Source organism: Lonchura striata, chromosome 2 (assembly GCF_046129695.1).
Source record: "Lonchura striata isolate bLonStr1 chromosome 2, bLonStr1.mat, whole genome shotgun sequence".
Lineage (NCBI taxonomy): Eukaryota > Metazoa > Chordata > Aves > Passeriformes > Estrildidae > Lonchura > Lonchura striata.
In genome coordinates, this window is record NC_134604.1 from 77,385,774 (window position 1) to 77,410,416 (window position 24,643).

Sequence of the window (24,643 nt, forward strand, 5' to 3'; positions counted from 1 at the left end):
TTTTCCCTGGGTTTCAGCAAGAGGAACTCCTTCCCTACCAGTCCACCTGCAAGAATACAAAGTGTAGTCAGAAAGAGACAAAATATTTTGTGATTCCCAGCTAGTTTTGCAGGAGCAGTTACGTAAGTAAGTATCTTTCCCAGCTGCTTTTTAGACAGGAAAAAAGAAAGGCATTTGAGAATGCTTCTGTTATTTAGCCACAGTACTAGAGAGCTACCTGAGGAGCCAAGAACATAAGGATGAAATAGGTGCACTCGCCTCACCCACCAAAAGCTTTATTGAATTGAAGTTGCTGTAAAACTTGAACTAAGGGGGGAAGGAGGCAGGTCTGTCTTTTGGGGACATGGGACACTCCCTGCCCTTTCACGCTGCACCGAGCTGTGCCCCTGCAACGTGTGTTGTTTTGCACGTAGGTGTGCAGGGAGTTCCAGCGGGGGAACTGTGCGCGTGGAGAGACTGATTGCCGCTTTGCGCATCCGGCAGACAGCACAATGATTGACACAAATGACAACACCGTAACCGTGTGTATGGATTACATAAAAGGTCGTTGCATGAGGGAGAAATGCAAGTATTTTCACCCTCCTGCACATTTGCAGGCCAAAATCAAAGCGGCGCAACACCAAGCCAACCAGGCTGCAGTGGCAGCCCAGGCAGCTGCGGCAGCTGCGACTGTGATGGTAAGTGCAGGCATGTATGGCTGCCTTTTTTTTGATGCCTATTTTGCTTCAATTTAATGCTGTTTGCTTATACTTTCTTTTCTCTTTTGCCTCTTTCTTTTTTTTTTTTTTAATTTATCCTTTTTTTATTTTGGTGAAAGATAAGAATTTGTAAAATTATTACTATTGCTTGATGGGAGAAAGCACTTTCCTTTCTTTATGCCCTTGTTTTAATGCTGGTTTTCTATTCAAGACAGTGAAGCAAATGACACTCTATACCACTTCTGTTCTCTGCCTTAATTATATGTAAATTTGCCTCTAGTATTTCCAAACAGAAACAAAACTGATAAGCTTCAGTGTTCCCAGGAAAACAGGGACACATATGCTGTTTTAGCTCTTTGATGGCAGAAATTTGTGGAAATTTGGAAGTAAAGCAAAGAGAGAGCGTTTGCTTCAGAGATCAGTAGTAGAATAGAAACCTCTACTGAGATCAGCACAGTCCGCCTTCGAAACAAGACAACCAGCCAGCCACCTTGGTCTCACTGTACTGGTAGTGTATTAAAACCAGGACACTCATCTGATGTACCATTAGTGCCTGCCTGAGGATGAGAAAGAACTGCCCTCTGTAGATCTACAACTATCCCCAGTGACTAAAAAGTGTTGCCTGTGTGTTTTTGAACTTTGGTTGATGCATTTAGTGCCTAGAGACTTCTTGCCTCTCACACTATTATGGGGCAGTTACTTGAATTATGAGGTTTTAATGTAGTAAACTGTAATGGGAATCATTAGCAAATAAATATTGTGGTTACAGTCAGAAGAAAAGAGAGTGAGGCTTTTATTTTCAGATACTTTAACCTCTTACTTAAAACTGTTTAGACAAGACAGCCCACCCCTTCACCAGGACTGGATTCCTCTTACAGTTGCTACCAGGAAAGTTGATGAATTTGCAGTGATATTGATAAAGTTAAATAAATTGAACATGCAGGATCTGACTTGAGAGACAAAACTGCTGGCAGCAAATCAAAGAATCATTGTCCTCATTGCTGGCAGTGGACGAATAATTAAGCAGATGTGGTTTGTGGACTTGTGGGCAGTGCATACAATAGTTATAGACAGTACAGTTATTCTCTGGTTTAAAGGCCTACAAGAAACACAATACAGTACAGTACATAACTACCCCAAGCTATTGTATTTAACAAATTAGAATAAGACCAGACTTTTTTGAGGGACAAAGGGTAAGTTATGCAAGAAAGTAAACCATTATACAGAAGAATATTTCTTAAGTTTCAATATTCTTTACCCAATAGTATCACAGCCTTTGTTTCAAATTGGATGATTTTTAGTTAAAGTTTCCTGTGCTTGCAGAAATTGAATACCATCTGGAAATTAAAGCAGAGAAGATTGGGGTTTTATTCTGATTAGCTTCTGTTGTGCAATATTTATTGTTCATTTAGAGATTTTAATATTTCTAGGCACTAAACTAAATAAGAAAGGCAAAAGATGAGGGCATTAATTTTTTTTGCACTTCGGCAATGGTTGCAGATACATATCCTGTGGTTTTAAATAAGGCTTAATTAGAGTTGCATTAGCCTCAAAGCAAGATGAAGCATCTTTGGAAACACAGAATTGAAATGTTATCAGTTTAATGTCACAGGAGAAGGCAACAGGGACCTGTAATTCAGGGTAACATTTTGCAGATAAATATGTACAAAATATTCCAGCCCATTTCCCCTGCTTAAGCAGGGGAGCTAGAAGAGATTGACAGGATGTGCCTGTTTGGTTTACTAATGTCTCTAAGGATGGAAACTCCATAACTTGAAAACCTGCTCCATACTTCCAGTTAAAAAAAAAAAAAAAGCTTTCTTTTTTTTTAATCTTACATTTAAATGTAATTCCTTTTATTTAAATTTGTTTCCATTGCTTCTTCTCCTGTCCCTTGGCACCACTGGCTTCATCTTTACCCTGAAATCAAATATTTGTATACACTGATGGATTCCCCTGTATCTTCTCCAGGCTGAATCCAATCCCTTGATCATTTTTCAGGTCCTTTATGGAAGTGTTTAGTACACCTGTGTACTGGGATCCCAGACCTGGACAGAGTGCTCCATATGTGGCTTCACAGGGCTGAGTAGAGGGGAAGAATCACCTCCCTCTACCTGTTGGTGATACTCTTCCCAGTGTAGCCCAGCATGCCATTAGCTGCCTGTGCTTATGAGGGCGCATTGCTGGCTTGGTGTCCACCAGGATCTTGAGGGTCTTTTCTGCCAAGCCTTTGTGGCCCCCAGCATGTACTGCTGCCTCGTTCCTCCCCAGGTGCAGGTCTTGATATTTGTTTTTGCTGGACTTTGTGAAGTTTCTCTGTGCCCATTTCTCTAGACTTTCTATGTCCTCTGAGCAGTAGCATGTCTATCTTGTATATCAACCATTCCTCCAAGTTTCACACCACTGGTGACTGGCCTCCAGCTGGGCTCTGTGTTGCTGGTCACATCCCTTTGAGTCTGGCATGTGAGACAATTGTCAGTCCACCTCCCTGTTTCCCATTTAGCCCAGGATAAATAACTCTGTCTGTGAGGATGAAATAGTGTTGAAATCCTTTCTGAAATCAAGAGAAACAACATCCATTGCTCTCCCTTCACCACCTTACCAGCCTCATCATAGAAGGATGTCAGGCTGGTTAAGCACAATTTCCCTGTCATAAATCTATGCTGACTACTTCCCATCACTGTCTTGGCTTTCATGTGTTTGCAGATAGTTTTCAGGAGGATTTGCTCAATTGCTTTCCCAGGGACTGAGGTGAGGCTGACCAACCTGCCAGTCCTCAGACCTCCCTTCCTGCCCTTTTTGAAGATAGGAGTGTAATTTACTTTCTTGCAGTCTTTGGGAATTTCCCTCAGTCACAGGCACCTTTCAAAGATAAGTAAGAGTAACCTTGCAGTGACATTGGCCACCTCCTCCAGCACCCAGGGTGCATTCTGTTAGTTCCTATGGGTGCATACAGCTTGTTTAAATGTTCCCTAACCTGATCATCCTCCCCCAGAGGAAAGTCTTTTTCACTTCAGACTTCCCTACTGGTCTCCCACTGGCCTGAAGGCCAGTCCTGCCAGTAAAGACTGAGGTGGAAAGGATTTTCTGAACCTTCAGCCTTCTCCATGTTCTGTGTCACCAGGTTGCCTGCCCCATTCAGCAGTGGAAACACATTTTCTCTAGTCTTCCTTTTGTTGCTGAGAAGCCCTTCTGATTGTCTTTCACATCCCTTGCCAGATTCAACTCCAGGTGATCTTTGACTCTCCTAACATATCCCTGCATGTTCACGCTGTATCCCTGTTCCTCCTGAGCAATCTGTCCCTGCTCCCACCTCTTGTGGGCTTTCCTTCTTTCATTTGAGTTTAGTCAGGAGCTTCTTGCACATTCATGGAGGCCACTGCTGTGTGGATCTTGTTTTATTCCAGGAGACATTAAAGCATACCGATGTGCCATATGGCAGGCAAATACTATGCCTTGGATGTTTGATCATTTGATTTTTTAATATTATCTTTATTTCCTTTTTGTATCCTCTTTCTCTCCATCCTGTAGCTATTGATTCATTGGTTGTTAGTTATGCAGATCAAATGTTGAGAAGGAGATAATCTGATGGAACAGAAAGAGGTAAAGAAGCTTTTACTATCAGGATGAAATAAAAGAAAATATTAATATAGAAGAGCAAAATGAGCAGTTTGAAAGCCTGAAAAGGAGACTACATAGAAGCAAATTTGATGAGTATGTTTAGAGCAAGTCAAATCTTCAGGTTAGGAAGACTAAGACTGAACTTTCTGGGGACTATGAGGGGAAAGCCAGAAGAAAGCTTCAAAGTAGGGAGGTGTTATTAAGAAGAGCATGGAGAAAAACTGGAGAAAGGCAATTATAAACAGAGACGTTAACAAGTTAGATTAGATAAGATCTGTATTTGGATAATAAAGGTAATTAACTGAAACACTTTACTCTTAGTGATGTTGATTTGAACTTATGGACTTCATGGCAGAATGCTGAATTCAGTTGTGCTGCATCACCTCTGTGTAGACTTCCCTCTGTGGTGGAGGCAGAGCAGCTCTGAGGCTGTGCCCCAGGCAGTGGAGCGATGTCCTTGGCAGTGGTACCTGCACAGTGTCCTGCTTGGACAGAAGTCTGTCCAGATCCCCACTTCAGACTAGGTGTTTCTTGTTGTGTCTGGGTCTTGGGCCCAGAGAGATGAGCAGATCCTGTAGATCAGGTTTGCAATCCAGAAAGGTGCTAAAGAAGAGACAAGGAGGGTGTTGAGAAGACTCATGCTACAGAGACAGGTACAAGGAGTAAGTAAAATGCAGAATACCCTGTTGGCACCTGATCAACTTATGAACACAAGGTGTTTGCAGGCATTTGAAGCCTTGTTGTCTTCCTCCACTTCAACTTTTATTCCCTATTTCCACATACTGATTTCAAACATCATCTGCATATTCTAAAAAGAGCTAAATATCAGCCTGTGTTTAAAAAACAAAAGTAAACATTTCAATTTCCAAGCAAATTTTTCTTTCCTTTCTAAAGGTTTGTAAGAATTACTTACCCTATAAAACTTGAAAGTAATATTTTATATGAGCATTTTTTTTACAGAATGCGGTCATATCAGCCATAAGTTTGAATTTACTATGAAAGAATACATAAATGTATATGCCTGTGTACTATGCCTAAATACTTTCTTTTGACAAATTAATAATGCTGGGCTAGTATCATAACTCACATGTTAATGTTGGCTTATGAACTGGGAGCCCAATTTTACTCCCTGTGCCTGAAGGTTATAGTAAAATTTAGAAAGTATGTTTTCAGTTCTGAAAGACTTTTTTCCTTCTCAATGTAATGTGGTAAGTTACAAGATTAAAAAATCTAGAAAAATGCCCCAGCTGTAGAAGAAAAGAAAAGGAATTAATGATAAGTTAGTGTAACTGGACATACTACTGTGTTTTGTATTGGCAAAGGAGAACTTCATTTTGACCATTGAATGATTCACTTCTCTAAATTAAAAGACACTCACCTTGTAAGCACTGATATTAATAGCATTTGTAATGCTTTACAACTTTCACTAGTGATTTGTATTTGAAAATGTAACCACCAAAATCAATTTTCCCACTTCAAAATGTGACCGAACTGACTTATCAGAAATTCCAATAGGTGTATCCTTAAAACTTTCTGCATCTCTGTGAAGTGTTTATATGATGCTTAATAGTGTCTGCAAGCTGCTGTTTTACTCAACTTTCCTGAATTTCAAACATCTATATTTTACTCTCTTATTATGCTTTTAACTAAGGTATAGTAGATGCATTTTTGCTTCGGTACTAATTCAAGATGTAATATTCATTTCTTTAGAAGACATTTTTGTTGTTGTGCATGCCTAGTGTTTTGTATGTTGTATATTGCATTCAGAATATTTTTTTCCTTCTCACCTATCCACAAATGCAATGCCGTTCCCATGACGCACCTCTGCTTGCTGTTTACCTGTATGTTAATTCGCTTGACTCCCATTGGCCCACTGCCATCATGTGCTCGCTGCCTGTTATTAAAAGACTCAGTCGACTGCCAAAGCAATGAAGCGACCTCTCGAAGCAACTGTAGACCTGGTACTTTGACCTTTCACCTTTTGCTTTGCATGTAGCTTTTTTTTTTTATTTTATTTGGTTTTATTATAATTTTTTTTTTTTCCTTCAGAGAAGCAACTAATGAAATTTGTATCGCTTTACTTTTCAAACATCAACCGGAAATTATTTCACATACTCATTAATTTACCGGAAGCTCTATTTATCCATCTCATTCTCATACGTAATAGACCGCAGACGATTTAGTTTGGTTCCTAACACAGTTTCATCTTTTTTAAATCTCTCATGAAAAGTCAAATTGAGATAAAACTGCTTTTGTAATTGAAAATGCGTAACGTAATCCATTAATCTGTATAATAATAGGAAACGATATTTAAATTTAAAAATAAAAGAAAATACTTGGCAATGAAACACAAGTGGTTTTTTCTCCCTGTAATATTTGAAAACCTACTTAAAGGCAATGCTATTTTCGTTGCTTTAAAGCAAACGTTTCTTTTCAGTAGTTGTGCTGCTACAGTTCTAGGTTAATAGTACCATGCTTTTGCTACCAATAACAAAATTTCACTCATTTTACATTGCTGTGCTTTGAGTTAATATGCATGGCGAGGCATCTTTAGCTGCTTTTAAAAATACTAAGTTTTTGTATTTATGTATATGTTACGGACAAGGTCTTAAAAATTGAGCCATTTTAACTAACTTTCTTATTTACAGGCCTTTCCTCCTGGTGTTCTTCACCCTTTACCAAAGAGACAAGCACTTGAAAAAAGCAATGGTGCCAGTGCCGTTTTCAATCCCAGTGTCTTGCACTATCAACAGGCTCTTGCCAATGCTCAGTTGCAGCAACATGCAGCGTTTATCCCAACAGGTATGTTGTATCCACATTGAACCAGTTTAGTGTCCCTGAGGTAGCCTGTGTGTCAGGCAGTTGCACTTAACAGAAGGTTTTATTGTGCTCCCTTCCCCACTTGAGGTGAAGCCTGCACAGATGATTGCACATTGTTTTAATTCCTCTTTCAAAGGACAAGAATTCAATCAGAAACTTCAATATGCCGTTAAGCTGCTGTTTTGCACATTCATAGCTTTGCTTATCATTCTCCAGAGTTTGCCCCTTTTTGCCTGCTGTAAATTGGCTGGATTTTGACTCGTATCTGTTTCCACTAACAAAAATGCTGGGGAAAGCATCATGCTTCAGAGATGCCACAGCATCCTCCTGCTCCCTCAGCTGCTGTTTTGCAGCTGTGGGGATTTCCCCAGCCCCACACGAGCACCCTGAGAAAGGGAACACCAGCCATAAACTTCCAGTCAATACCTGCGTGGAAGCACTGGCAAAACACATCGCTCCCCGCAGCTGCACTTAAGGGTTTTCAGGCATCAGATGCATTTTCGTGGTTTTGGAGCACCACCAGAACTTTTCCTAGCATTTGTGGCTCATAGCTGGGGTTATAATTCTTCATAGGGATGATCTGAAGATGAGTGAATGTAATTTACATTTCAGTGCTCAGAGCTCCGTGAAAATCAGAGTGTTCAGAGATGGCTTGACTTGCCCCCTGGCTGGTAGCAGGGTGAGAGAAGGGATGTGCTGGGTGCTCGTGCAAGCAGTAACAACACAACCCTCTAAATTGTGTCAGTCACCCCCACTCCAACTTCCCAATGGAGAATTCCCCTCCTAAGGAATTCTGTGATTTCATTTGTAATTGACAAATTATGTATTTTAGTGTCAGGGTGTTCTTGAACTTCAGAATAGTTTAAAACTACATGTTTGCAAATGTGCTTGACATTTCAGCAATGTTATTTTAGTTTATAGAAATAATGCCAGTTAAACAAGGAATGAAAGGCAACACACAGCGATTTCCCAATCTATCAGCATTCCCATATGTTTTTAAAGATAAAAAACAAACACAGATGGCTTTGACTTCATGGAATTTTTCTATAAGGCCTCAGTAACAACCTTGGAGCCTGCCCCCGTATTTGTAATAGTAAGTAATAGCATAGCCTTATTTTTAGCACATTGGTGCACCAGAATAGGTGTGGCGGAAAACACACTGACATTTATGGGAGTGTTTGAAAAAAAATAAATAACTGCTGAGACCGCCTATTTGGACATGAATGGAAGACTGCCCTGTGCTTACAGAACATATAGAAATTTCCACAAATTTATTTCACATTGAAACTATGAGAATTTGTAGCATGATAGGTATTTTTCCTTCTTAAGCACTCCCCTTCAGGGCTTATTGCTCTTATTTGCAATTGACAAGGACTTCAAATTAACTATGGAAAATACAGTAGTTTAGACCTTTTTCAGTGAGAAAGTATTTGGCTACTTTCCAGGCTTTTGGAAAGCTCATGCTTCCTTAAGTAACTCACTTTTTGTATTTTTTATTGTCAATCCCTCTTTCCAGCTAATTGCTGTAATTCTAGTTTTAACTGAAAAATTTCTGGTTGTAGGAAGGGTGGATCTTGGAACCAAACCTTAAGGGCCAGGTTGTTGTCAAATCCCAACACAAGTGCATGAAAAGAAGGAGAAACACAGGTATAAAATACCAGATGGAGCCCAAGTCCCAGAGTAGAAAACCTTTCTTAAAGTAATGAACCTCCTGCTCTTTTCAAACACCATCAGCTCCAAGGAAGGATATTAAAGAGAAGAGTTGGGGTATGGGAGGAGTTCAGGAAAGGAGAACGCCCTCTATGAGAATGGTTGTCATGAGCTTTCCATTAAAGATGATACATCTGATATTCCCACATTTCCTGGGAAGGTTGGATTTGGTGGGTGTAAGGACTGTCATGCAACCCACATCTGAGGAGCAATGCATGACATTATCTGTTGGATTTTAAATGATTGTGTGGTATTTTCTAAACTGGTAAAATTTTCAAATGTGTTCCTTGTGTGTGTGTGCGTGTGTGTTAAATTTTAAGACAAGTTTTGCTGCTGGAATATATATAAAACTTAATTGTTTTATATAACTTCTCTGCTTTATTAACCACTGGCTCCCCTAATAAAAAGTGTGGGGCTTGACTTAGCATGGCTTACCTCCAAAGTTCTGCACTTTGTTTTACATCAGTTTGATTGCTTTGTCACCTTCTCCTTATTGTTCAGTGAATGTTCTTAAAAACAGCAGATCTTTTCTCTCTTCCCATTGCTGTTTGTTAGTGTTTCTATAGCCTCTAGAGGAGGAACTTTGTGTATTCTCTGGGGACTGTTCTTGAGTAAGGTCATTCATAGTCACATAAGTCCTGCAATGGTCCCATGGGGCTGCAGTAGTAATTCAGCAGGAATACAGGAAGCATATTTGACTCTGTGTCAAATATGCACGTACCTTGCACTAGTCTCCTTACCTGCTTGCCTTCACCAGCTTGCTGTATGCACTGTACTGGAAATAGGCTGATCTCTTTCTTTCATTTTGCCTTTCCAGAAAGGTTAAAGGTGGGCTAGGCACCAAAGGTAAACTGCACAGCAGGTGAGCAGTCATCCCACAGCATCTCTGGGGTGTGCTGGGAGCCTTCTGCTGGAATGTCTCACACTTTAAGGTGTTTAGCTTGGGACTTGTCAAAGTACTTTGTGTTAAGAATGGCTACGTTAACATCAAATAGAAATTTGGCAAAGCCCCTGCAGTAGAATATTGTCTTAATTCCACTTTCTGTTTCTGCCACATGTCAAAAAACTTTTGAATGTTGATCTGTGCAACATTGAGCTGTCTGAATTATGCAATCAGTTCTAAAAGTCCCAAATACTGTTGTTTTTAACCACAAATGTTTTTATTAAAAAAAACTTTGTTGCTGCAAAAGCACTAAGTGAAAGGATAACATTAATAAGTAAAAAAGTTTATGAAGTATCTTGAATATATACAGAAACATGCCAAAACCCACACAGTATATACAGGAGTTTAGTAAGAACACAATCACCTCTTTGTGTTTAAGCAAAACTGTGAATGACCTTACAGTTTCATTTAACTAACTTACTTCTCTGTGGTTATGCTTGAATCTCACTTTGAATGTTAACTCTAAACAGCTAACCTGTTTCTTCCCTTTATCCACTTTTTTCACCTATCATTGCATGACACGCAGGGTCAGTTTTGTGCATGACACCCGCTACCAGTATTGGTAGGTTCCAAATTTCTTTATTGATCTCTTTTTTTATACTGTATATGATGTATATTCACTTGCTTCAAAAATTCTAGGCAAGATTTAGCCACTGACTAGAACTAAAGGTTCGCTTGTCCTTCTGGTTGATTTTGCAGAGTGTTTAGATTTGTAGATGAAAGCTGCAGTTTAGACATGGTATCACCTGCTATAAAAACTACACTGCAAAAGCATAATACCATGAATTCCAGTCTGCTTTTCAGTTTTCAAAGTTATTTTATATTGCCTAGTACTATAAAATCATAAAATACTGGAAAAAAACAGCGAATTTCATCAGTGTTTTAAAGTTTCATAGTGGTGTGCCTATTTCTCCTTTGCTGTGTGTTAGAAAGTTTTATCAGCGTTTCCCAGAAATGCCTACTTTGATCCACAGAGGTTCTGTTGAAACTCGTGATCTGAATCTCACTCCTTTTTTAAATATATTTGCAGCTTGAAGTTAACATTTTGGGCATGCAAAGTGGATAGTCCAATGCAACAGCCTCTGAGACAGAAAAGTATTTTTCTATTGCCCTGTCCAGTGATTTTATTTCTGGGTTTTGGGCCTACTCACATAAACAGTTAAAATATCAAGCCTTTAAACATCAAATTAATAATTCCTCCATGAAGATGCTGACTAAAATTCATTCTTAAAATGAGCAAAAGCAGTGTCTTTCACAAAATCGATCTTGCTTTTTTAGGTCAAACAAAGTAGTATATATCAGGATAATTATTATCATCCCTCTCCTGATTTTTCCCTCAAGCAGATGGTAATTTAACTCTGATAAAGTCAAATAGTTATGCAGTACTAGTAGGAAAAAACGCATTAATTGGATTATAAAGAAAGACAGCGAGTACCTATCTTACTTCAAAATGAACATACATGAAAATCATTAATTTTTAATTGAATTTAAAAATTAAGATGAACATTTAACAATTTTCTTCCCAGTACACACCACTGGAGTTTTTTTAGTAGGATTTTATTTTGAAGTGCATTATAGCTGTACTGGGGGAAAACAAATTGCATATGTAACAATCCGCAGGTAATGGGCTATTTCGGTAAAGGCCTCGTTTGCACAACTAATCTTCATCTTAGAGACAGCACTTGCATTTTCAGTGGTTCTTACTCTTTTTTTCTGGGAATCGCCGATTGTGTTGACAACCTTCCTTTAATTGTACTTGTAATAAGCTATTTTCCCTTTTTTTTTATTTCTCCGCCACGCTTTCTCGCTTTGCACTGTGATTGCATGCCATCTGCCGGTTTAACCCATGACGATGGCTTGCCGCTCTTGATATTCACCATGCCAAAAATACCACTTCTCTTACCATAATGCTGCACCCTCCTGTTCATTGCTTCCATGGTTCCCCTCCTGAAAGTACCCATGATGCACAACGCTACGGCCGCCACTGTCTCTGCAGCAACAACTCCTGCAACAAGTGTTCCCTTCGCCGCAACAGCCACAGCAAATCAGGTTTGCTCCTTTTAAAGCTTTCTTTCACAAGATCCTGAACTCTAAATGAGTGCTGAGATTTTTATTTTATTTTTTTTAACAAAAAAAATTCTCACAGAGAATTTTTTTTTTATTTCTGTGTTTACCCCATCAAATTTTACTTTTATTTTTAAGTCGTTTATAGCAAGTGTTTGTGGGACAGGTTGCACTTATTTAGAGTTAACATTTGTTGCAAATAATGATGTAGCTGTGTTTTGTGTTGCGATGTTTGTACCTAATTATTGTGTAATTAACCCAGCTGGAGTTAGAATCACCACAGCACTCGACTACTTACAAAAGTCTATTATTAACTCCTAAGTTAAAAGGAAGATCCTTGCAGGTTTAAACATTTGGGTGTGTTAATGTAGCCTTCTCCATGAGGTGTGGAAGTGACTAATTTGTAAGCATGGAAGCTGTCAAAAAATCACAAGCAGGACAAGGCAGCTGGAAAAAAAATTGAATGTTTTCTGTAAATACGAGTGGTTGAAACAGCAGTCAAGATATTTATGGCTATGCCCGCTTTATATTTGAAAGTGTATCTTTAACCTTGGGAATTATATTTCCCTAAGGAGGCACATTGATAGAAAGCATCCTGAGGGTTATTATCTGAATAGGCTAGGAAGGATGATACTTTCTCCTCCTCTTCTGCAGTTTACATTAAGCAGTTTTCATTTTGGCTGGGTTTCCCCTCCTCCTGCAGGACCTAATTCCCAGGGAAGACATATAAATTGCAGCCTGGGGTGTGTAGCTCTGAATCGTCTGTTGGGATGATTCCCACCCTGATGTGCCGAGAGATGAGTCTGCACAGCAGTTGGGTCACTCTGGCTTTTCTCTTGCTCTGGGACCATGCTCAGACACTTCCACCTGAGATGTGTTCCCTTCAAGTGCTGAGAGGTCAGATGGAAAAGCAAACAAGCAGATTTGCTCACCAGAAGAAACCAAAGGGCTATGTCACCATCATCTTTCCTTGTGTTGTTCCTGGACAGATGGACAAGCTGTTGCAGACCCAGGAGAAATGCTGTCCTATTGGTTCCTTCCCTTCCACTTGCCAAGGACTTAGAAAGAAATCTGCAAAAATGTTTTGCTTAATAATGTTATACTAACAGGTTTATTTTTTTTACTGGCATTCCCAAAACTATTGAGGTATCCCGTGGAAAAATAGAAGTTGCGTCAAGAGTTTATTTTTAATAATTTAGGAAAAATATACTACCTCTGAAATACATCCTACTTTCTTAAAGAAATACAAACCAGTCCATTTTCTTCGGGTTTTTTTAAGATTCATTTGCCAACATGATGATGTTTTTGCTTCTAGCATTTTCATCAAAAGAGGGTTATTGTTGTTTTGTGCTTACTTTTCTATGAGCTAGGTTGTAAAAAACACCTGGGTCAAGAATGAAAGTGCAGCAGGCCAATGGTGTGTTACACAGTCCTTCCCAGAAGTGTCTACAGCAGAAAAATGTTTGCTGGTATCCATTGTAGTTTTGTGATCTCAAAGTGGCAACAGAGGGCTTTGAAGATGCTAAGGGATTAAGAGAAAATGGGATAGTTTGGGGAGAGGTTGAGCCAGGGACCCTCTCCAGCACAGAAATGTAGCTGGGGCAGGTCCACCACCTCCAATCCTGAGTGCTAGAGGGGCTGACTGTGGCTGAAGGTAGAATAAATACATGGATGCCTACAAAAGGACCAGTAAGCAGTATTTTTTTTTTTTATTAAAGTTAATGGGAACCCTTTCATGCAAGTAACTAGTGCCACTGAGAAGACAAAGGAGTACCTTAATGCTCTTCCTCATCTATCAGGAAGGAAGGCAGAGCCCCTTCTTTCCCAGTGCAGATTTTGTTTGCATTGGAGGCTTATAGCATTTTAAATTTAACAGGGATTGTAGAAGGTTTCTGTATTTATCTAGTTGCACATATGTATGTGTGTGTGTGTACATACAATTCCATGCTGAAATTAATGGATGGTTTAACAGGAGGATGGGTTTCACTTGTTTAACTTCAGCCATTTGTAAGTTTGGCATCTAGATCGTCTGCTTTTCTGGAGGTCTGTGTTAGGGTAGGGTAAATTGCCCTGGAGGGTCTTTCCTCTGTCCCTTGCCTGTAGATTGAATATAGGTGTGCTTTACCAAAGCTCTGCACCACTGCACATGTAGATGAGTCCCACCTCAGGAGCTTGTTTGCTTCTGTAGCATGTGCCATCACAGTCTTCTTTTTCCTCACTCCTGTCTTTGTTTTAGTCATTGTAAGTTTTTAAAAGTCACTGTTAAAAAACATGTACTTCAAAGTAGGGAAAGCAGTAGTAGTTCATTGTTCTTTATAAGAGACAAAACTCTTAAGTTTTCTGTTTATTTACTACATCCTAAGATTTGAGACAAAGCTACAATGCTAGGAAAGCCGTATGGTAACTCTATGGCTCAAATTCTCAGTATTTCTTTAACCCAAGAAACATAACAGGAGCAGGTTATTAACTTGGTAATTAGCATGACTTTGTTCATGACCATAGCATTCTTTGTGTCCTCTTGTATGGGTTTAAACTCTCCTGAGTATTTCAGAAAAGGACTGTTTTATTCTCAACCAGATAAAATTTCCTTTTCTAGTCTGTGCCACACTGCTTTACATACCTGCGAGGTACAGTTTCCTCTTTCCAGTGTCTCTACCACAGTTTTTTTTTACAACCTCCAGCCTTCAGCTTGTCCCATTTTAGCTCCCACAGCTTCTCCTCACTATTGTGGGCATGAAAAGAAAGTTTTAGCAGGGCTTAATAATTTATTTTAATATCATTTGGTTTAGTATTCTGACCTGGGGAAAGATTGCGGGTCTTCCTGGGATTGAGTGTGATGATCCTAGTGTCTTTGAAGCACAAGTGGAAGGGAAAAGTCAACATCCCAAAAGTTATGGAATCTCAGTTGATGACTAATAAAATATAACTCTGTTGGGTCCAGTAAATTATTTAGTATGTGCTGTCAATTTCTCTTTTGAAAAAAAAAAAGTCACTATGTCTCATGTCTTCTGTATATCCTTTCTTTCAGAAAATAACATGAGTAAGAGTTCAAAATACACCTGCATTGGTACATGCTGTCAGTCCTGCTTGGCCAGCAGCTCTGGGCATTGTGTGTTCAATGTATGGCACAAGGCACATGGAAAGATTGTGTAGAATTAAAGGCTGTACTGTGTACATCTGTGCAGGGTGACACCAGTTAAAAACATATGGAAAATCTGGCATCCCTTGCTTTTCCTGATTTACAAAGTTTAGGTTTTTAAAATAATTTTCTCACAGTGTACTTCAGAAGGGAAGAGAATCGCTTTGGTGCAATGCAATGTAAACAGGATGCAGCAAATTGCCCCACTTACTGTAGCTGCCAGGCTGTGATGAGAGGGAATAGAGGGGAAGAGATTTCAGCTTTCTAGTGAAAGGTAGCTGGAAAGGTACACGTGCAGGAGCATGACTGATCAGAGGTAAAAGGCCCTTCCCCTTTTCTGCTCTTCACAATTGCTCCAGCCATTCCTGCCGGGATAGGGCTTGAAGCCTCAGCTGCTTAACCCCACTTCAGCAGCAGATGCTTGAAGAACTTTCAGTTCAGTTGTTTGAAGATGCTACCAGTGTTTTCTTGGAGCAAAGTTTGAAGCTGTGTGAAATGATGGTGAGAAGCAGTGTTAGGACATGAATACCTAGGGTTTGGTCCTAGCTCCCTCTAGTGCATGCATATGGACAGAGGTACATAGGATGTCCTGCTTAAAATATTAATATAGTCTTTGTATGTAAGTATGTACTTCAGAGATCTTTAACAAAGCTTTTGTTACTCCTTCAGCTAGTGGACTAGCAATACTCAAGCAAGCAAGGAAACTGTTACCTGCTGAGCTTCACTGATGGGTAGAATCACATAATCACTTAGGTTGGAAAAAACCTCTAAGATCATTGAGTCCAATTGTTAACCCAGGACTGCCAAGTTCACCACTAAACCATGCCCCAAAGTGCAGCAGCTATACATCTTTTAAATGCCTTGGGATGGTGACTGCTTTGGGCACTCTTTCAGTGCTTGACAACCCTTTCCATGAAGAAATGTTTCCTAATATCCAATCTAATTTCTCTCATCCTATCACTTGTTACTTGGGAGAAGAGACCAATCCCCACCTTGGTGCCCTCCTTTTAGGTGGTTGTAGAGGGAAAGAGCAATATTTACTGACTGTTTTCTGAGGCTAGGAATGTACAGTGCTGCAGATTCAGGATGATATAAAAATCATAGATCTTAAGGAAAATTATTTTGGAAGTATTTTTTCTCTTCTTGTTTTCTGTTTGCTTTATGAGCAAATACAGGATTATAAACTTGAGAAAGATTAGACAGAGATAAGGATGTTCCTGTTAATGGAAATGCAGAAAAATGTGACTTCCTCCACCCTTCACACCAAAGGTAATTTAACAAAGGATGGTTTATCCTGACATTATTTAAGAGAGATGCTATTTGGACTTCTGGGGCTGAAGTTCAGTTTTCAATAATGGCAAGCACCTCCTTGTGGGGGCTTTAAATTTCTAAATTAGAAAGCCTCAGTACTGTTCCATATATATATATATATATATATATATCTTGGTGAGTCCTACAAGGATTAGAAGGTTAGAACTCAGCCCAAAATTAAGACACTCTAGTGTTGGTGTCTAAGTATGGGTATCTACATGCAAGATATAAGTTTAAGTACCCATTCTGGACTGTGAAGTTTATCAGCCCAGTCAGATGAAATCCGGAGTGTAGCCTGGCTTGTCCTTCAAAAGTCTCTCAGGGCTTGGCTTGGTTGCCTAAACATGTGTCTGGTGGTGTTTGAGATTGTCTTAAGATAACCTTGGATGTCTACATTACCCAAGACATTTTCACAAGCTTGGCAGATGCAATACAGGACCTATAGACAAATTTGCACACCTACTTCTGAACTGGCAGCTGGATGACAGGCAAGAGACATTAGGCCTTAGCCCAGGTGCTGCTAAAACCCTGGTGAGCACATGACCCAAGCCTGCAGCTGATGACCACATGAAGGGATCTCCAGGCTTTATTGGCTTACTTGGCTAGGTTGTGTCACCTCAGTGAGTATGGCAGGGGGTTAAGACACCAGCATTTCTGTGTCCTAATCTGTGTTCTCAGGTTCAGTGAGTGTTTCTGTAGTTCCTGGTTATTAGAGGACATATATGAAATTCCAAACAATTCCAACAAATGTGAATCTTGTTCACATCACATCAGCTCAGAATAGTTTGTGTCTATTTTTTTTTTTTACTAATGAAAATGGGCAGAGGCTGATAGTATAAAAATAGAGAGAATGCTGCTTAAAGATGTTACTTGGTGACATTATTCTACAGGTTATATGACCTCTTACCAAGAAGGAAATAGTAAAGAACATATCCAAAAAAAAAAAAAAAAAGAAATACTTTGGGCCTGTATCTAAAAAGAAATATAAGATCAATAGGCTGTCTTATGCTAAGGCTTGTGATTATCTGGCACAGCTGCTTTAAATTAGGCATCAGCATTTGCACGGAATTAGGTGGCAATTAGCAGATATTAATTATGAAATCATTCAGTAGCCTTCAGTTCTGTCAAAATCTGTTAGAATACAATGAAGCAAAATTAAAAATAGTTATGTTTGAGTGTCGCAAACAAAAGGACAATTAAAATATTTGCCCAAGAATTCAAAAACTAGTTAACATAGTGTAAAATACAAACATGCCAAGCTTTTGGGATTTGGGACACCATGTGGTGGCTTAGTCAGGAGGGAGCAGAGCCAGGACGTGCAGCAACAGAGCACCTCCCTGCCAAGGTGCCCACAAAGGCAGCACCTCTCCCAAGGTGGCGTGGTTCATTCTTCTCAGACCAGAACATCATGGGGCACTGACTCGAGGTGATGTCTCCTTCTGCACAAAGCAGACATGGCAGTCGCTCCCTCGTGCAAATGTTCCTTGGTGTCCCCCAGCAGGGCTTCCCCTCCATTGCTCTGTAGCTCCAGGAGGCCATCCAGCCCAGTGAGAGCTGCCCATAGCGCTGCTGACAAGGCTTTTACTGTCTCACATTCCCTTTCTTCTTCATGGAAACCTGCTGTACTTGTAAACAGGGAGAAAAGTAGCAATATGCTGAGAAAATGAATTGGAAAATCTGGTAAATAGTAGGAAATGGACTTTCTGTTGTTGTTTAAAAGCAAGCTTTTGAGAAAGAAGGTGGGAAGCGGAAACAAATGTTGTTTACATCCTCAGTGCCAGCATAAAAGAACATTACAAATAAGAGCCTATGCAAAATTCATAGAAAACCTTTAACTGCTGTTTCTGGGGGAATGAGGGAACAGGTAGGAAAGCACTTCTTCTAGGAATAATGAGTATCTAAATAATTTTAGTTTCGTTTTGTTTTTTTCCTGACTGAAAGTTTTGATCTAAAAATTCCATAAAGTTCCAAGTTAAATGCTCCTATAGAAAACTCTGTTCCAACAACAGAAAGAATAATTTGAATCTGACTTGGAAAAGTCCAGAAAATGAGACAGAGGACCAGGTTCCATCCTCAGACAAATTATCAGAGGGAATACTTGCAGGGAGCCAGCTCAGAGCAGAACAGTGTTGGGCATCTAGTGAGCCCACCTAAGGACTGACCATCTTGCTTTGTACCTGCACCAGGCTAGAAAAACAAATCTAAGTGGCCCTTGATCATGAAGAATCATTTCTCTAGAGTAGGTATTTAAACAGCAATAGCTTATCACAGTAGGAAGGGCAAACTTAAACTGCTTGCTGCTTCTTTCATGCTAGACACACAAGAATCACAAGACTCATCTCACTCAAGTTATTTTGTCTGACACAGGTAAGTAGCTGGGACTCACAGACTCAAGAAGTGAGAGTTACCAATATTAAAGCCCACAGCAAATTTGAACAGTGTCAAGAAAACATTGTTTGAATTGCCTTGAAACAACTGATGGTACAAAATAAGTGGCAAAGCTATTTTCTAAAGCACCAGAGAAGCAGAACTAAAAGATTACCCTGCAAAATATAATGGAACTATTTTAGTTTAATGCAAACTTTACCAAGTCTTTGTTTTTAATATTTTTTTGGCCTCTTAATATAGCAAGTTGTTTCTTTGTAGATGATAAAAAGTTCCAGCAGGCTGGTGTGTGGAACTTTAGATTGCATGTTCATATACAAGAAGCCAGTGGGGAAGAAATGGAAAAATCTCTGTTCTGTTTTTTTTTTTGTTTTTTTTTTTTTTTTTATAAATTCTCCCATCATACCCTTCTCCCCTGTACAGGATTAAAACCTGACTTCCTCTGGTATCCTGCTAGATGGCAGTGTCGCACAGCGTCAGCAGTATGCAAAGGCTTCATTCTTTTATATAACAATATAACAAAAATCAAAACAGATTTTCCCTCCCTGTTATAGAGTGTAAAGAAAAAGTGTTGATATTTGCTATGATAACTTCTTTTTATGTTCTTGCTTTCAATTATTCAACAACTGATACTTCGACAAGTGAAGTAAAAGTCTTTGGGGGCATATATTAAACGTAGAAAATGATTTCTGAGGTCCACTAATTTTGTAGGCATTTGGGAGAAAATGAGTTTGTTTCATGGTTTATACACACAGCTCCATGTGAGTCCAGGTTTTTCCATCATAAAATTTTAACAAAGAGCACTGTGGAACTCCAGATGTACTTCTCTGGGATCCTGTCCTTTAAAATAATTGCATCTGGACATCTCTAGGTGCTCCAAGTACTTTCCCTTTAATTAAAAAAAGATCATATTTTTATCTTGGTGTATGATTTATTGCCTACTAGAAATGCCAGTCTTTGGCTTTGAGTGTGCAGGAGGCTGCACTGGAAACATCTGTATATTTATTTTTGTTGATTGTATCTGTTGTGACTTTCAGCTGGACGCAAAAATTTGCTAACTTGCCTGACTTCATTTTTGATGCAATATTACCTGCTATGGAACACAGAGAAACAGTATGCATGTCTGTTTATGTGAGAGTAATCAGATAAGAAGAAAATTAGGGAAGTGGAAAGTAGTCAAAAGTCAGGAAGGTAAGATTTATGTGTATTGTGAGTTTTATAAAACTGACTCAAGTCTTAGGAGTAACCTTGATGAACATACATTTTATACTTTTCTGTGTTCAAGTTTAGTTCTGGATGTTGTCTCTTGCTTTGAAGGGAGTCTGAACTGGAGTGCCAGGTTTTGGGAGAGGAGGGGTTTCAGAGTGGTGATAACTGCTGAGGAGTCTGAAGATGTGCCAGCCGTGCTCTGTTTGCAGTGGTGCCTTCGCCCAAAAAGGATGCTGTATCTGTAGTGGCAGCCTCATGTTGCATGATGTGGGCATGCTTGGTGTCTAAAAGGAAAATGCAAAGCAAGTTTTGTTAAAAAAAAGGCTAAGTGAGGATGTCAGGGTGGAGAAGTAACACCACTGCAAAAGAAATATGGGCACTTCCATGGATAATGCACAACTTGGGCTTGGCTTTCACTCATTTGTGCTATCAGTTTCTCTGTGAAAGCCTATTCTGGTAGTTTCTAAAATTTAAGAAGAGGAGGAAAACAATCTAAAAGCAGGAAGTGAAAAATACAGATTATTGCAGTAGCTCAGACCTGCTGGGAGGTAAAATTGAGTGGCTATCTAAAACAGTCACTGAATGGGTGCTCCTAAAATACTGCAGCAGTGGTTTTCTCAGCAGTGTCTGCTGCCTCTGCAATAAATTAAAAATAGATTTTGGTAGAATATATTAGAGTATGTTATGATGAATTTTTAGCACTGCATTATTTATTACTTTAAAGAAGAATAAATAAAGCCAGATTGCTTTCATTTTTAAACCAACTAATCCTCTGTTTCTCCAGAGTGAGTAAATCCTTATTAAGTTGAACTTAAATATTGTACATTATTACTTGAGTAAACACCTATTGAAGCTCATAAGTAAGGAGTTGCCAGCACAAGTAGCTTTGGTCTCTTCTTTCAGGACCTTGTGACAATTCGATGAGAAAAATTATGCTGCTGAATCCCTGAACCTTTTGGGATCCCATAATTGTCTGGAACTTTTTTTTTAGATAATCATGAAGAGCTGGATTCAGACAAAGTCTTTGTCAGCTTTATGACACTCTGATGGCCAACAGCTTGTGCCTGATGAAATGAAAATGTGTGAGCAGATGTGTCCACTTCAGTGTGGACATCTGACCCTCAGCCATTTCCAGAGGCATATTTTCAACATATGGGACAGGCAGCACTGGGCACACTCAGATTTGGAGAAGAAAAGAGAGGATGGCGCAGGGCACCAGAATTACCATGTGAGGGAATGGGCTATGAGGAAGCCAAGGAAATAGGACCTCCAGCCCTCAGGAAACACCTGATGCCCCCGTGTTAGACCCTGTATGGGCAGGCAGCCATCTGTGGCCCAGACATCTCACTCACTGTGAGATGATCAGAGATCATCTTATTGATGAGGAAAGTAGACAAATATATTTGGGTTGCACTGGATTAATGGAAAAGCAATAAGAGAAAATCCTCCTTCAGTCTTGGATTGAAGAGAGGGCCATGGTTAGTGAATAAAACAAAGCACATGTCCATTAAATGATAATATGCTGGAAATGAGAATGAGGTTTCAGGGGAGAAGGAGTAGCAAAGGAAAAAGTCCAAGCTGCATTTAATGCAAGCAAGAGTTGGAGCTGGCTCTGCTGTCAGTGGTCAGGACAGGGGCAAAACCTATCCTGTGGGACCATTAGTGGAAGCCGTGGTGTGATCAAGTGGAATGTTTGGGATGTTGCTCTATGGACGTGCTGCTGCAGAGTTTGTGGGGAAAAGGAGGTGAAAAAGTCCATCTGTAAGGCTATGTAAAATTAAATAAGAACAGATATAACTGATACAATAGAGATTACTTTCAGTAAATGTCTGAACATTTACTCATCTTTTTCCACTACTAATTAAACAAAAAAAAAAAAGAAAAAAAGTTGTTTATTTTGAAGAAAAGGAACAAGGCACATACAACAAGAGAACATTCTAAGAGAAGATGAAAAATAAAGACATGGAGGCATTTCCCAAAGGCATGGGGAAATATAAATAGTCTTGGCTTCCTTGTCATAAGGGAAGAAATACTTGGTGTTACTTTTATTTTTAGAAAGAGAGAGAAGTTATGAGACAGCCTGATATGAGCTGGCTGTCTGAAAATATCTGTCATTTTTAATGTATACCCCAGATATATCTGACCAGTCTGCTCCTCGTGTGAAAAACATGCAAACAGAAAATGTCACTGTGGAAGGGTTCATCTATCCTGATGCAGGTGTTTGGAAGTTAAATAACTTGGTGCAAACTGTTCACCACAGACTCTTTCATTTGGTGGAGGGCAAAAAAGCATCATGAGTTGATAATCTGTCTCATGCTAAAATAAGTTGCCTGAGGTAGCCTAGGAAGATGTAAAATGGGTGACCGGCTGAGGCATTAGTGTCTGAAATGCTCTGAGGTAAATCCTGTTTACAAGAAACTCCTATTACTACATTGCTTTCAAAATGGAAGGCTGAGCAGACCAGAATGTTTGCTATGTCTGAGTTAATTTTTGGAGAGGTAAGTGCTTTGTAATGTAGAGATCAAATAGAATCTTAACATCTTCTTAAAATATATTAGGGCTTATAAAGCACACTGTATTTTGGAGTAATAATTTCAAAACTTCAGAAAAAGAAACATGTCAGTGGTAGATGCAAAGTCATGTTTTCCAGCTGATCCACTGTGACAGGTCTTTAGTTGAACAAGAGTTCATGTATACTGAATTTGTGCAGAATGGTAAATTTTCTGTTATTTATCATTGTATAATAAATCTAGAAATGGAAAATGAATTTAAGTCAAAGACTATAAAGAAGCTTTGTTAATTGTAGCTTCAAAACAGAAAATCCCAAGCCAGTGTTCTTGTAATTCCTAGAACCTAGTCATGATTCTCTATAATTTGGTCAATTCCATGAACTGTATCAAGTAAAGCAGTAACCTGGGTGTCAGAAAAGAGTTCACAAAAATGTAATTTCTACTTTGATTTAAAAGACTTTCAATTTTACTTTTTAAGTCTTGAGACAATGACTGATCACAGCCACCTTTGCCAGGTCTGAGGAGCTCCCAAATCGATCTATCTGCACTGGTAGTTGGTGAGAAGCTGAAACCATTGGCAGTGACATCTCTCTTGGTGGTCATTCCCCTGGATGACACTTCAGAACTGCATCACCTTTATAAGCAACCCTGAATTTTGGGATGTTCTGTGTTGCATAAGAGGCTTAATGACCACTATGATAACTCAGAAGTCCTGAAGTTAAAGGTCTAAAAGAGGCATGCTCTGATAGGGAAGAAAGGCTTGACATTTAGGAGCTGAAAATGTCACCTCTAAAGAGCTGGAAAATTTGAGGAGTGAATTTAGAAAGTGGTTTGCAGAAATTTAGGTTCACTCGTTGTGTTAGTAGTTTCAGTGAGGTCTGTTAACTATCACTGGCACAGTGTGAATGATTTTAATCTAAAGGGTAGACAGCTTTCTGCCACTTCAGACAGGTACCAAGCAAGAAGATGATGGAGAGGGTACCTTTGTCTTTGATTACCACAAAAAAAAAAAAGCCCTTAAATCTTCTGTGAGCTGCTACTCAAGACTCTTAAGTGCCAGGCCATTCTGCTTATGCTGGAAATAGTCTTCTTATTAGATGTTTTACTGCAACAGCAGAAGGAGTGTTTTCTGGCATGTCTGTATCCACATCTGTAGATCTTAACTATTCAGAGCATGAGAAAATGCATTTCCATGCTTGACTTGTCTTTATATGATCTTGTTTTTCAGGGTTTTTTCTTATATATACTATGGTAAAAGTGTCATGGCATTACATCCTGTTGCTGTGAAGTAGAATGTTATAATAGTATCAGAGTAAATATGACAAGACATATATATGTGCATCTGAGATGTAATTCTTCAAAGAGTAGTGAACATGAAGGTAGCTGGACCTATTTACAAGTAACAAAGGAGTGCAGACTCTGTCAAAGTGTTTGCAGGGATTGCAGTACAGCTTCTCCTTTTTCAGCATGCAAGTGATGGAGTAATAAGCAGTGATGCCTTCCATCACAGTTTATTACTTCATTTGTAGATTAAACAGGAGAAGTTCACAGTGTGTTTTCCATGTAAAATAGTTTAGAATTATATGTTTCTCTGTCAGACACAGCGAAAAAAAAACAGTGGCAGAAGCTGATGCCTGTGTATGTAGCTGTGTCAGAGTTGCGATATCTTTTGAGAAATAAGGTGTGAACATGTAATTAAAGACTATGGGAGACATTTTACACTTTGTGGCTAAGGTTAAAAAAACAATGTAGCTCCTCAGTTCTGTGACTGCACTGGAGAAGCTTGTTCTGAAGGAGAGACTTAGGGTTTTTTCCTAGGAGGACTCCTACATGTACTAGGAATAGCCGGGTGCAACATGCCCTAGTTAGGGCCCTTGTACAAGGGGCAGCACATCGAGGATGATGCAGTGGGAGCAAGCCAGCTCCACAGCCACTGGCAGCAGGAGAGGCATGGCAGTGAGAGCTCCAGCTGCTCCTCTGGCACCTGCAACCCATAAACAGGACATGCTTGTGCAGAAAGGGAAAGTGTTCACATTGTCTTTGCTGTTTTCCTGAGTTTTGATGGGAGAGAAGTCGGGAATAGGGACTCAGCAGTGAAGTTCTTACCTTGGGCTTTGCCACTCACCAGGGCAGGGAAGAGAAGGAGTCTCTGCTCTTTCACATTGTCCAGGACCCCTCTGTCCTGCCTGGCATACAGCAGGATGAGTGGCACTTGGTCCTACCATTTTCCTGA

General features: G+C 39.5%; 1 protein-coding gene across 10 annotated transcripts in view; it reads left to right on the forward strand.

Annotated features, from left to right (window-relative positions):
- MBNL2 (muscleblind like splicing regulator 2) overlaps positions 1–24,643 on the forward strand; it is a 106,126-nt gene that overhangs the window by 76,493 nt on the left and 4,990 nt on the right. For 3 of the 10 annotated variants that reach the window (XM_021530291.2, XM_031504317.2, XM_021530292.3), the window contains exons 5-8: positions 414–677; positions 6,227–6,280; positions 6,968–7,121; positions 10,319–10,354. In XM_021530291.2, coding sequence (XP_021385966.1) covers positions 414–677; positions 6,227–6,280; positions 6,968–7,121; positions 10,319–10,354 — 508 coding nt within the window. Of the gene's footprint in view, positions 1–413; positions 678–6,226; positions 6,281–6,967; positions 7,122–10,318; positions 10,355–11,746; positions 11,842–24,643 lie in introns of all 10 variants that reach the window. The other 7 variants (XM_021530293.2, XM_021530295.2, XM_021530297.3 and 4 more) reach the window with 7 other exon arrangements.